Genomic DNA, 13,770 nt, shown 5'->3' with positions numbered 1-13,770 from the left:
TCCAACACAAGGCAGCCAGTGTCATCCCAGCTTCTACACAGTAAGTGAAAGGTCCCTCTTACGACACAATGTGCTTACTGGAGCTTTTACTCCCTACTCCCCTTGGAGAAGTGTCTGGCTTTCACTTAACAGCTGCCCAGAGTGGTTAAAAATGAAATCTGACTACACAGTGTGGGTAACGCCAGGTGCAGTCTCGTGTCTATGTGTTGGTCGGTAGCATTCTCACCTGTGTCAGAAAGTCATGGGTTTGCACCCCATATCAGGAACCATAATCTAGGCAAGCACTCCCAGTGCCAGAACCAAGGGAGTACTCCATTATCAGAGGTGCCACCTTTTGGCTGAGTCGTTAAACTAAGGTCCCTTCTACCCTTTCAGGTGGATGCAAAAGATACCATGGCACTATTCGAAGGAGAGCAGGGAAGTTATCCCCAGTGTCTTCTTTCATTCGTTGTTGGGATGCGAGCATTGCTGACAAGGCCAGCATTTATAGTCAATCCCTAATCGTCTTCGAGAAGGTGGTAGTGAACTGCCTTCTTGAACCATTGCAGTCCATGCAGTGTAAGTCCACCCACAGTGCTGTTAGAGAGGGAACTCCAGATGTTTGACCCAGTGACAGTGAAAGAACGGCGATATAGGTCCAAGTCAGGAGGTGAGTTATTCATCGCAGAATTCCCAGCCTCTGATCTGCTCTTGTAGCCACAGTATTTATATGGTTTGTCCAGTTAAGTTTCTGGTCAATGGTAACCCCCAGGATGTTGATGGTGGGGGATTCAGCGATGGCAATGCCAATGAATGTCAAAGGGAGATGGTTAGATTCTCTTGTTGGAGATGGTCACTGCCTTGCACTTGTGTGGCGCGAATGTTACTTAGTGTTATTTATCCCTCAACCAGCTTCACAAAAAACAAATTACTTGGGCATTATCACATTGCTGTTTGTGGGAGCTTGCTCTACGCAAACTAGCTGCTGTGTTTGCTACATTACTTTTCAAAAGCACACCAATGGTTGTAAAGCGCTTTGGGACATCTGAAGATGTAAAAGATGCTATATAAATGCAAGTCTTTCTTTCTTTTACATCCCATGATTGCCAGTTGTAGTATTCTGCAGACATTACGATGACTATTACACTTCAAAATTCCTTTATTGACTGTAAAGCTCTTTGGGACATTCTGAGGTCGTGAAAAGCACTGTAGAAATGAAATGCAAGTCTTTCTTCCTTTTAGTGCTGTTTCAGCTCAGATCAGAAAGTTAATGGTCAGCACGAGGGCAGCTGATTAAAATATATAAATAGTTTGATTAATATATACATATAAAAGCAACACTGAGATACAAGCACTAGAGGAAACGGCAGACACAAAGATTAATCATTCTGCCCAGCTTTGGGACACCAGCAGAGAGGAAACACATGTCAGGACTAGGAGTCACTTACCTGGAACACAATGTGATTTTCAAAAGTGTGCTTGGTACAGCGGATAACATACTCTGTCTCTGATTCTGTAAGAGCGACAGGGTTGGGCGAGGACTTGAAAAGTGAGCCAAGGTCTTTTAACTCTGGGATAGCAGCAAGTTGTTCTAAAATGGAATGAGATTTTTATTTGTACTGACTGGTTCAGCGCATGTGGCAACTCTGAATCGATTGCTGTAATTTAGCACTACAAGCTGCAACTACTGCAGTCAAAGCCAACTCTACCTTGGAAAATGTCCTGTCTGCTCGATGCCACCTTCTCTGGCATTTTGACTGCAACTGCTGGAGAGATTTCTGGAATAACAAAATATCAGTTAAACGCAACAGAGAAATACTGTTGGGAAAGGAAGAAGGTTGCAGGGAGAACAGCAAATGTGTCCCCCTTTTCACACCTGCTTGCAGGCTTCACTTCCACAGCAATTCACCAACCTGCTCACTGATCTGCAAGGGATTCAAGTTGACTCTGTCCTTCAGCATGGTTTCAGAAGAGGAGGTAGAGAGGAGCAAAGGAAGGAAGAAAAAGTCCCAATTTCAAGGGTTTTCCAACAGCTAGCTGACCTACACTTGTCCTTCCTTTGCTGTAGCCTCAAGCTAGAGAATACTTCAAAAGGCCTGATGAAAAGCTTTTTCAAAAGAATATTATACCAGCAATGATGCCATTTTCATGTTTTGGAAAGGTGGATTTTAAGGGGAGACTTTAATCCCCACCTGGTTATTGAAATGTCATTCAAGAGACACAATGATGAGGAGGGTCAATCAACTTAACTTGGCTCATCGAGGAAAAAAAATTAGTCTTCCCCCACCGACCTGCCTCTTAAATGATTTTGGGATTTCTGCCTCCACTACCCTAGCCAGAAAGTCATTCCATCTTTCGATCACAAGAACCAGAAGCTTGCGGTACGCCTAGGGTCAACAGGGAATCCTGTTCCATGAGAAATGCACCTACCAGCCTTCTGGTCAGAGATGGGAGCCATCGAAAGCGGAACTGATTTCAGGTCAAAGGGCTTTTCAGATGGGTCCAATGTGTAGTGGTGCAGTGCTCGCTCCAAGCCAGGAATGGACACTTGCAGACCTGGAAAAGAAGTGACATTTCTTTTTAAATGCTCCTAGTGTGAAGCACAAATTTAATAATTTAAAACCTAAAATCTGAAATACACCATGCATTTTAACCCCTTCAATGTTCTTCAAGTAGCTCCTGAAGGCACTGACACTCACTGGGGCACGAGTGTTATCTGTCCATCTGGTACCTCACCCAAGTAAACATCATACTTCAGCTTAAAATGTGAGTACTCTTCACCCCATCACTGGCAGTCACGCCTGCAGCCATCTGGGCTCTAAGCTCTACAATTCCCTCCCTAAACCTCCTTGCCTCTCTACTCCTCACCTCTTTGAACAAGCATTAGATCAACCGTCCTAATGTTTCCTTCTTTGGTTCAGTGTCTTTCCCTTCTGTGAACTGCTTTGGGCCCTTTTACTGGGCTTGAGGTGCTATATAAATGCAAGTTGGTGCATTTGACTACATGGGGCATTGGCGTGGAGCCCAATCCTCTCCTCACCCTATATCCATACATATGGATTGTCCTGCAGAGGTCACTGGATAGTCCTGTGCTGAGATCCCTGGCTAATTTTCCCACCTGTCTACTCCATGGCAGAGGAGCTCGGAGACGAATTCTGGTTGTTATATTTGCGACCAGTTAACTCGTTTAAATTATTTTCATGCACAAGTGGAAAAGATCAGGGATGGAAACCAGGCTCTATGGCTTCTGTACCACACAGGGCAGTTCACATGTGCCAACACAAGGCAGTTCATTCATGTTCCAACAAAGGGCATTTCATTCATTTGTTCAGCCATCGGATGGGTGTTTGCAGCACATGTTTATGATCTGAGTGGTAAGATCGGGAAGACAATCAATATCAGAATTGACATATTTGATGCTCCTTACCATTGAGAATGTAGGCAGAGTTCAGAGCCTTTTGTTTCTGCTCCAGCACACTCAGGTAGAAGGTGGCCCGATCTCGCACCTCGTTGTCATCATCCATCATGCATCTGTGCAGAGTACAGAGCTGCATTAGAACATCTTATGACAGGAGGGTCGGTAACCAGAGGACACAGATTCAAGATAGTTTGCAAAAGAACCAGGGGGAGATGAGGAAAAGTTTAATTAAACACAGCAAGCTATTTTTGATCCAGAAGGGTGGAGGAAGCAGATTCAATAATCGCTTTCAAAATGGATTTGGATAAATGAAAGAAAACTTGCAGGGCTCTGGGAAAAGAGCGGTACTAGTTTAATAGCTCTTTCAGTGAGCCAATACAGGCTCAATGGGCCGAAAGGCCTCCTTCTGTGCTGTATGATTCCACAATATGGACTAGAAACTTTCTGATACTGTGGAAGATAAAGACATTGGGGCTGTGACTCTGGAATGACATGAGCAACCCAAGTAATGAGAATAAACGTACACAGCATAAAGAACTTAGTTACAAACATTTTATTCTATATCCTAAATCATTAGCAACGATACAGAATTTTAAGCAGGTCCAGATTGCTTGGCTTAAGGTCTGAGCCAACAGGACAGGCAGATGTTAGTGCGGGTACTTTGTGCTTGTGCTAAAATTTGTTCATGGGACGTGCGCATCACTGGCTAAGCCAGAATGTATTGCCCATCCCTAATTGCCCTTGAGAAGGTGGTGAGTTGCTGCAATACATCTTGCAGATGTTACACACTACTGCCACTGTGCATCAGTGGTGAAGGGACAGAAGGCTGAAGGTGGTGGATGGGGTGCCAATCAAGCGAGCTGCTTTGTCCTGGATGGTGTTGAGCATTTTGTGTTGTTGGAGCTGCACCCATCCAGACAAGTGGAGAGTATTCCAACACACTCCCGACTTGTGCCTTATAGATGGTGGACAGACATTGGGGAGACAGGAGGTGAGTTACACGCCACAGAATTCCCAGCCTCTGACCTGCTCTTGTAGCCATGGTATTTATATGACTACTCCAGTTCAGTCTCTGGTCAATGGTAACCCCCAGGATATTGATAGTGGATGATTCAGCAATGGTAATGCAATTGAATGCCAAGGGGAGATGGTTAGATTCTCTTCTGTTTGCAACAGTCATTGCCTGGCACTTGCGTGGCACGAATGTTACTTGCCACTTATCAGCCCAAGCCCGGATGTTGTCTAGGTCTTGCTGCATCTGGACACGGGCTGCTCAAAGTGTTTCTCTATTGAAAAAAAAAAGTTGAATTTTCATTTCATTTCCATTGGAAACCTGTCAGGTCGGATCAGCCGTCTGTAAAAGACCCCCCGAAGATATCACCAACACAGAAGTTGGCGGTTGACTAAGAGTTCCCAACCCGCCAGGATTAGAATGGAGTCTCCAGGAATTGAAGATTAATCTCCAGGTCACTGCTGCGAACAATCCAGGCGAAAAATCAGAGGGGCGTTTTAAAAAAAAAAAAAAGTACACTTTTTTTTTTTAAAAACAGTTCTTTGAACACTTCTGTATATTAATTATAAAAAATATTGGACATGGGAAAAGGGCCATTTGACTGACAGTCAAGAAGCTTCCAACTGGGTAACGAAGAGTCTTTGCAATTGGGCAGGGGAAGGCGAATGTGCCGTGAGCTTGGGCAACCAATGGTGGGAGCGTGGGCTTGGATACAAGATACAAGCCATAGAAGATTCTGTGGGGGTTTGACAGGGTAGATGTTGAGAGCATGTTTCCCTTCGTGGGGAAATCTGGAACTAGGGGGCATAGTTTCAGAATAAGAGGTCACCCATTTAAGACGGAGATGAGTAATTTCTCCTGAGAGGGGATGAATGTTTGGAATTCTCTACTCGAGCGCTGTGGAGGCTGGGTCATTAAATATATTCAAGGTCGAGATAGACAGATTCTTGAACTATAGGGAGTCTAGGGTTATGGGGAACAGGCAGGAAAGTGGAGTTGAGGCCAAACTCAGCCATGTTCTTATTGAATGGCAGGGTAGGCTCGACGGGCTGCATGGCTTACTCCTGTTCCTATTTCTTAATGTTATGAGGTAGGGAAGTCATGTCATGAAACCTCCAGGAATATGCCAACTAGAATTGTTAAACCTACTATTTACATTGGCAGCTCTAATGACAGTCTGCAATGTGTCAGAGCAGCCCAGGCCATGGTTCATGGCCACCTTGTCCTGGCTATTATGTTCCCAGGCTCAGGTGGCTCCCAGGTCAGTCTGAAACCACAATTATTTACAATGTATCTGCTCAGGGAATTTTCCCTCCCCCTCTGGCAGTATAGAGCAGACTCGGGTGGAGGCAAATAAACAAAAAAAACATTTGTTTTTCAAAGAACAGTTACTCGAAATTTTGACATATATATATTTTTTGCCCTATCCTACAGCTAGGGATGTTGAATATAAAATCCTTTCCTATCTAAAGTGCCTACAGCTTTGGCTGCTACTATTACTTACACATCCCTTATTCAGAGTGAATTAAGCTCCAGCGTAACAAAAAGCAATCCTAAAACATGCAAAGGGATACAGAACCAGGTGAATTATTCCAAGAAAATCCTACTTTACTAACCTAGCAGAAAGGATTAGCAGGTAATGTATCTCCACAACTAGCCAGTTAAAGGAGGCAAGAGTAGCTTGGAATGTTCTCTGGGAATGGACAGTCCTACTTGAGGTTTGAGAAATTCCTCAAGATAATAGGATGAAGAACATAAGAAATAGGAAATATACCCCTCGAGCCTGCTCTGCCATTCAGTAAGATAATGGCTGATCTTCAACCTCAACTCCACCTTCCTGCTATATCTCCATATCCCTGGGTTCCCTTAGTACCCAAAAATCTATCGATCTCAGTCTTGAATACGCTCATCGAATGAGCATCCACAGCCCTCGGGTGCAGAATTCCAAAGATTCATAACCCTCAGTGAAGGCTGGCAAAAAGGTAGGCTGAGGGGGTCCTTGACATCTTCCTGCTGCTATGCCATTTTGCTAGCAGTGGGGAAGTTGATGGCTTGGATGCCCGCCAGTGCCAATTCAGCCACTTAAGTAGCCAATTAAGGGCCACTTCTCATCTCCGCTGGCAGTTTGCCTGCTTCAGGACAACCTGCCACCATGTGGGGAGTCCGCCGAGTGAAACCCGACAGCCTCCCAGCGGGTTCCGAGGAAAGCAAGGGCCTACTATATGGGCACTCCATGGCCCACAGAGGGGCAATGGCCACCTTAGTGGCTCAGCTACACCAGCCCACCCCCAAGTCCAATTATCTTTCTTCAAGGGTGCCCAGACACTGAGGCTTCAGTGATGGCACTACTGAGCTGCCAGCCCTCTGATTGTGCCTGCAGCTCTTGGAGGGTGGGTTGGCATCCTTAATTGAATGGCGGCCCCAGCCTCTTAACTGGCCGCTGGCAATATTCCAACCCGGGTCTCACTGTCAGCTGAAGCGGGGTTGCCTTCAGCTTTCGGCCTTGGCGGCAGGACCTCTGCCGGCTCAACTAAAATCAGACCCAAATGCTACAGTTCTCAAGCTTGAAGGGTTAATGGCTGATTATGCCTGGTTGATTTCTCAAGAATTTCTTCTAACACAGACATTTTAAATCTTTCTCTCCCTTTCTCTACGTGTGAATCTGCATGTTTCCACATTACCTCAGCCAATTAGCTGCAATACCTTCAGGTGTAAACAGAATCACTCCCTGAAGCTTCAACTGGAGACAGTCACAAGACTTGACCACATGCTGTCAGGAGTTAGCAGTCTGAGCTATTGAAATTCTTACTTCTCAAGTGGTTGGCACCATTAACATGTCAATTATCTCACAGCTGCAAGACCTATGGAACTCTTGAGGCTGAGCGAACATGGACAGTTTGTGAATGTTTTTATCAAGTGTTACAACCAGGTGAGAAAGAGGTCTAGGGTTCCCTTTCAGCCTGTAACAGGGTTTTATTTTTAAGCGCACTTTGTTAGCTCCCCTTTCGGTGAATCCTTGTTCACTGCTTTCCACTTATAAGGCAAATAAACCAGCACAAACAGGCTTTCTTAGGTTTAAAGAAGAAAAGTTGAAACTTATTAAACTTAAACTCTAATTCAGTTTACGCCTACGGTTTCACGCTGCGCCCCACACTGACATACATACGCGACACACACATGCAAATAGAGACAGAAAAGAAGAAAAAAAAAATAAAGTGGAAAGGTTTGAGGCAATATCTGAAGAACTATCGTTACGGTTCTTTGAGCTCGCTGTAGCATCCCTGATTGCAGGTAGATCTTGCTTTTCGTTGGGGCCCAGTATTATTCTTAAACCTTGTTCACTGTAGGAGACTTTTCTCTCTTGGGGTTCATGTGTCTTCAGTGGATTCAGAGGCTTGTGAGAAAGAGATGGGAGCAGACAGGAGAGAGATCTTCTCAGTCCAGGAGCAAACAGTTTTCTGCCCCAACTGATGGTACAAATTCAAAAAACTCAAATTGCCCAGATTAGTCATGTAACTAGCTGGTGTGACCATATCCATTTGTGTATTCAGCCATCTTAGCAGTCAACCTGGAATGCGAACTCCCCCACCTTCAACATGTGGTGATCAAAAGTCCATTGTGGGTTGAATGTCAGGAAGTGGCTACTTTGTCCTTCCAAACACCGTTTGCCAATATACAAATGTCCCTTCCAGCCATGGCCGATCTGGTCAACAAGTCCTTTCTTCACTCCAGTAACAGCTTAAAATCAATGTTCATGACAAAATTAATGTGCCTCATTCTTGGCAGGTGGGGGCCTAGCATGACACTTGTGGATAGCATGTATAGAGAGGTGGTCACACCGCAGCTGAAGGGACTTGAGGAAGGAAGGGAATGGGTGACCATCAAGCAGTCCAAGAGAAACAGGCAGGTAGTTCAGGCGTTCTCTGGGGTCCCGTTTGCAAATCGGTATTCCATTTTGGAGGCTGATGAGGCTGGGTCCTCCACGGAGTGCGGACAGAGCCAAGCTTCTGGCACCACAAGCAGCCTGTCAGCACAGGAAGGGGGAAAGAGAGGAAGAGCAATAGTAATAGGGGATTCTATAGTCAGGGGAATAGATAGGCGCTGCTGTGGCTGTCAACGTGACTCCAGGATGGTGTGTTGCCTCCCTGGTGCCAGGGTCCGTGATGTCACTGAACGGCTGCAGGGCAACCTGAATGGGGAGGGTGATGAGGCAGAGGTCATAGTACATGTTGGTACCAATGACATAGGTAGAAAGAGGAATGAGGTCTTGCATCAGGAATTCAGGGAGTTAGGCAGTAGAGTAAAAAGCAGGACCTCTCGGGTTGTAATCTCTGGATTACTCCCAGTGCCACGTGTTAGCGAGTATAGAAATAGGAGAATAGAACAGATGAACACATTTGTTGGTGCAGGAGAGAGGGTTTTAGATTCCCTGGACCACTGGGACCGTTTCTGGGGAAGGTGAGACCTGTACAATTGTGATATAGTAGCCATCACGGAGACATGGTTGAGGGAGGGGCAGGATTGGCAGCTCAATATCCTGGGATAAAGAATCTTCAGGCGAGACAGGAGGGGGTAAAAGAGGAGGGAGCATTGCAATATTAGTTAAGGAGTCAGTTACTGCAGTAAGGAGAGATATCTTGGAGGGGGCATCAAATGAAGCTTTATGGGTAGAGTTTAGGAATAAAATAAGGGACAGTCACATTGCTAGGTGTTTATTATAGACCCCCAGATAGTCAGCGGGAAATTGAGGAGCAAATATGTGCGCAATTCGCAGAGGTGTGTAAAAATAATAGGGTAATTATATTAGGTGATTTCAACTTTCCCAACATTAATTGGGATAGCCATCCTGTTAAGGGCTTAGATGGAGTGGAGTTCTTAAAATGTATACAGGAGAACTTTTTAGCTCAATATGTAGAAGATCCAACAAGGGAGGGTGCAGTGCTGGACCTAATTCTGGGGAATGAAGCCAGACAGGTGGTTGATGTGTTGGTGGGGGGGCATTTTGGTGATAGCGACCACAACATGGTACAATTTAAGCTCGTTATGGAGAAAAAAAAATAGACAAGTTGCAAAAGGAGGTTTTGGATTGGGGGAGAGCAAATTTTAGTAAAATAAGGCAGGATCTGGCCAAGGTAGACTGGAAAAAGTTACTTGTTGGGAAATCTACAGAAGAGCAGTGGGGGGCATTCAAAAAGGAAATGGGGAGGGTACAGGCCCAACATGTTCCCTCTAGGGTAATAGGTAGGAGCAACAAGCCCAGAGAGCCATGGATGACCAGAAACATTCAGGATACGATGAGAAGGAAAAGAGAGACTTTTAGCAAATACAAGGAGAGAAAATCAATGGAAGCATTAATGGAGTACAGAAAGTGTAGGATGGAGCTTAAGAAAGCAATTAGGAGAGCAAAGATGGGATATGAGAAAGCGCTGGCTGGTAAAAGTAGGGAAAATCCCAAGATATTCTATAAGTATATCAATGGGAAGAGGATAACCAGGGAAAGAGTAGGACCCATTAGGGACCAAGGGGGAAATCTGTGGGTGGAGCCAGTGGACATTGATGGGGTGTTGAACAAATACTTCACATCTGTCTTCACCCAAGAGAATGAGGATGTAGATATGGAACTTGGAGACTGTGAGGTTCTTGAGCAAATTGTCATAAGGAGTGACAAGGTATTGGAGGTTTTGGAAGGCTTAAAAGTGGACAAATCTCCAGGTCCAGACGATTTGTGTCCCAGGATGCTGTGGGAGGAGAGGGTGGAGATTGCAGGGGCTCTGACCCTAACTTTTAATTCCTCTCTGGCCATGGGGGAGGTGCCAGAGGACTGGAGAACAGCTAATGTGGTCCCACTATTTAAGAAAGGTTGTAGAGATAAGTCAGGGGACTACAGACCAGTGAGTCTCACGTCAGTGGTAGGGAAACTATTGGAGAAAATTCTGAAGGAGAGAATTTATCTCCACTTGGAGAGGCAAAATTTGATTAGGAATAGTCAGCATAGCTTTGTCAGAGGGAGGTCATGCCTAACAAATTTGATTGCATTTTTTGAGCATGTGACCAGGTGTGTAGATGAGGGTAGTGCAGTTGATGTAGTTTACATGGATTTCAGCAAAGCCTTTGACAAGGTCCCACATGGGAGACCTATCAAGAAAGCAAATGCACATGGGATACAGGGTAACTTGATAAGGTGGATTCAAAATTGGCTTAGCTGTAGGAGACAGTGAGGACAGACGGCTGTTTTAGTGACTGGAAGCCAGTGTCCTGTGGCGTACCACAGGGATCTGTGCTGGGTCCCCTATTTGTCAGTTATATAAATGACATGGATGACTATGTGGGGGGTAGGATCAGTAAGTTCGCGGATGACACAAAGATTGGCCGAGTGGTTAACAGTGAGGTGGAGTGTCTTAAGTTACAGGAAGATATAGACAGGATGGTCAAATGGGCAGAAAAGTGGCAGATGGAATTTAACGCTGAAAAGTGAGGTGATACACTTTGGAAGGAGTAATGTGACACGGAAGTATTCAATGAATGACCTGACACTGGGAAGTGCGAAGGAACAAAGGGACCTTGGCGTGTTTGTCCATAGATCTCTGAAGGCAGAAGGGCAGGTTAATAGGGTGGTGAAAAAGGCATACAGGACACTCGCCTTTATCAATCGAGGCATAGATTACAAAAGCAGGGAGGTCAGGTTGGAGTTGTACAGAACTTTGGTAAGGCCACAGCTGGAGTACTGTGTGCAATTCTGGTCGCCACATTACAGGAAAGATGTGATTGCATTGGAGTGGGTGCAGAGGCGATTCACCAGGATGTTGCCTGGGATGGAACATTTAAGCTATGAAGAGAGGTTGGATAGGCTTGGGTTGTTTTCGCTGGAGCAGAGAAGACTGAGGGGTGACCTGATCGAGGTGTACAAGATTATGAGGGGCATGGACAGGGTTGATAGGGAGCAGCTGTTCCCCTTAGTTGAAGGGTCCGTTACGAGGGGACACAAGTTTAAGGTGAGGGGCAGGAGGTTTAAGGGGGACTTGAAGAACTTTTTTACCCAGAGGGTGGTGACGGTCTGGAATGCCCTGCCTGGGAGGGTGGTAGAGGCGGGTTGCCTCACATCCTTTAAAAAGTACCTGGATGAACACTTGGCAGATCCTAACATTCAAGGCTATGGGCCAAGTGCTGGCAAATGGGATTAGGTAGACAGGTCAGGTGTCTTTAATGCATCGGTGCAGACTCTATGGGCCGAAGGGCCTCTTCTGCACTATATTATTCTGTGATTCTGTGACACAGGTAATAGTCTGTCTGGAACTCTTTTTACCAACTGAACATGATAGAATCATACCACACAGGAGTTGGCCATTTTTGCCATCAGGCCTGTGCTGGTTCTTTGAAAGAGTTATCCCCAAATGGTCCCATGCCCCTGTCCTTTCCCCACAGCCCTACTAAATGTGCCCCCTTCAACTCCCTTTTGAAAGGTACTACTGAATCTGCTTCCATCAGGTGGTGCTTTCCACATCATAACTCGCTGTGAAAAAATATTTTTCTCATGCCCAATTTCTCTAGTCTTGCTGCCAACAGGAACACACTTAAATTCTGGTGTTAATATAATTAATTAATCCTTTCCTTACAAGGCGCCTCTGTGCCTCCCTGCCAGGAAGTGTGTGGTCTCTGTTCTGTAGTTTCCCTTGGCAACACCACCAAGATCAGAAGCTCACACTGAGGCTGGGAAACAGCATGGTATCTGAGGTACAAGGAGGGCAGGTGCTGGCTGAACCCTGCAGATCCAAACTATCTATGCATGCATTTAGCATTAGTCCAAATCTTTCTCTGTGAATACCAATTTCTTTTGTAGGCTCATAGATTTATCTTTTCAAAATTGGAATCATTAAATCTCTTAAAATGAGTTGACGATGATGTTGGGAAGTCCCAAGTCTGATCCTTCAGGGTTGAAATTCCAAGTGCAATTTTAGCACACTGGTTAACACACTCAAAATTGCCTCTAGAACTTGTTTAACACAGTCATTAAACCTTTTTAAAATCATTCCTGATGTATAATGGAAAACAATTTTATTAAAAATGGCACACAGTGAAATTTAGCACCGACTTACAAAGCAGAACACTTAAATTATCACTTAGAACTTCAACCTCTCCAGATGGAATATAAGTCAGTAACTTTCACAGCATCAGGGCTTTACCAAGAGAACAAACGGACTTGTATTTCTAAGCCTTGGGACGTCCCAAAGCACTTTAAAGCCAATTAATTACTTTGAAGTGTAGTCACCATTGTCATATAGGCAAATCCCCGCACAGCAAATCGAAATAACTAAAAGCATTTCTAATTCAATAAATTAATTTAAACCCTCTATTTTAAAATGTCCGTCATGCTTCTCTACTTGCACCGTCTGTTTGAAAGCCTTAAAAGGGGAAGTAAAGTCTAGGGCAGGACTTTTAGCTCTGACTGTGCAGCTGGTTGCAAGTTTTTTTTTCTAGGGTTTGACAACACAATCAGCTCTGGGGCTGATGTGAGTTTGTGGTCCCCACTAAATTTGATGCAATTGCTCCAGGACACCTTGCTGTCAACATCACAACTCAACAGCCAGGAGACCCAATATAGCAGGTCTCAATAAACTTAAGGAAAAAAAAAGACTTGCATTAACGTATCATCTATCATGACTTCAGGACTTCCCAAAGCACTTTTCAGCCAATTAAATACTTCCAAAGTTTTTTTTTAAGAATTAGAATTAGAACATTACAGCGCAGTACAGGCCCTTCGGCCCTCGATGTTGCACCGACCTGTGAAACCATCTGACCTACACTATTCCATTTTCATCCATATGTCTATCCAATGACCACTTAAATGCCCTTAAAGTTGGCGAGTCTACTACTGTTGCAGGCAGGGTGTTCCACGCCCCTACTACTCTCTGAGTAAAGAAACTACCTCTGACATCTGTCCTATATCTATCACCCCTCAACTTAAAGCTATGTCCCCTCGTGTTTGCCATCACCATCCGAGGAAAAAGACTCTCACTATCCACCCTATCTAACCCTCTGATTATCTTATATGTCTCTATTAAGTCACCTCTCCTCCTCCTTCTCTCCAACGAAAACAACCTCAAGTCCCTCAGCCTTTCCTCGTAGGACCTTCCCTCCATACCAGGCAACATCCTAGTAAATCTCCTCTGCACCCTTTCCAAAGCTTCCACATCCTTCCTATAATGCGGTGACCAGAACTGCACGCAATACTCCAGGTGCGGTCTCACCAGAGTTTTGTACAGCTGCAGCATGACCTCGTGGCTCCGAAACTCAATCCCCCTACTAATAAAAGCTAACACACCATATGCCTTCTTAACAGCCCTATTAACCTGGGTAGCAACTT

The 13,770-nt window shown here is 45.0% G+C and overlaps 1 protein-coding gene across 2 annotated transcripts in view; it reads right to left on the bottom strand.

The window, feature by feature from the left end:
* LOC137380260 (coatomer subunit gamma-1) overlaps positions 1-13,770 on the bottom strand; it is a 92,291-nt gene that overhangs the window by 23,431 nt on the left and 55,090 nt on the right. For both annotated transcript variants that reach the window (XM_068052134.1, XM_068052133.1), the window contains exons 16-19: positions 3,407-3,510; positions 2,410-2,535; positions 1,689-1,757; positions 1,428-1,570 (exon numbers count right to left, since the gene is read on the bottom strand). In XM_068052134.1, the coding sequence (XP_067908235.1) occupies positions 1,428-1,570; positions 1,689-1,757; positions 2,410-2,535; positions 3,407-3,510 (442 nt within the window). The remainder of the gene's footprint in view (positions 1-1,427; positions 1,571-1,688; positions 1,758-2,409; positions 2,536-3,406; positions 3,511-13,770) is intronic.

This window comes from Heterodontus francisci, chromosome 19 (genome assembly GCF_036365525.1).
Source record: "Heterodontus francisci isolate sHetFra1 chromosome 19, sHetFra1.hap1, whole genome shotgun sequence".
Lineage (NCBI taxonomy): Eukaryota > Metazoa > Chordata > Chondrichthyes > Heterodontiformes > Heterodontidae > Heterodontus > Heterodontus francisci.
This window is presented reverse-complemented; position numbering and strand designations above follow the sequence as displayed.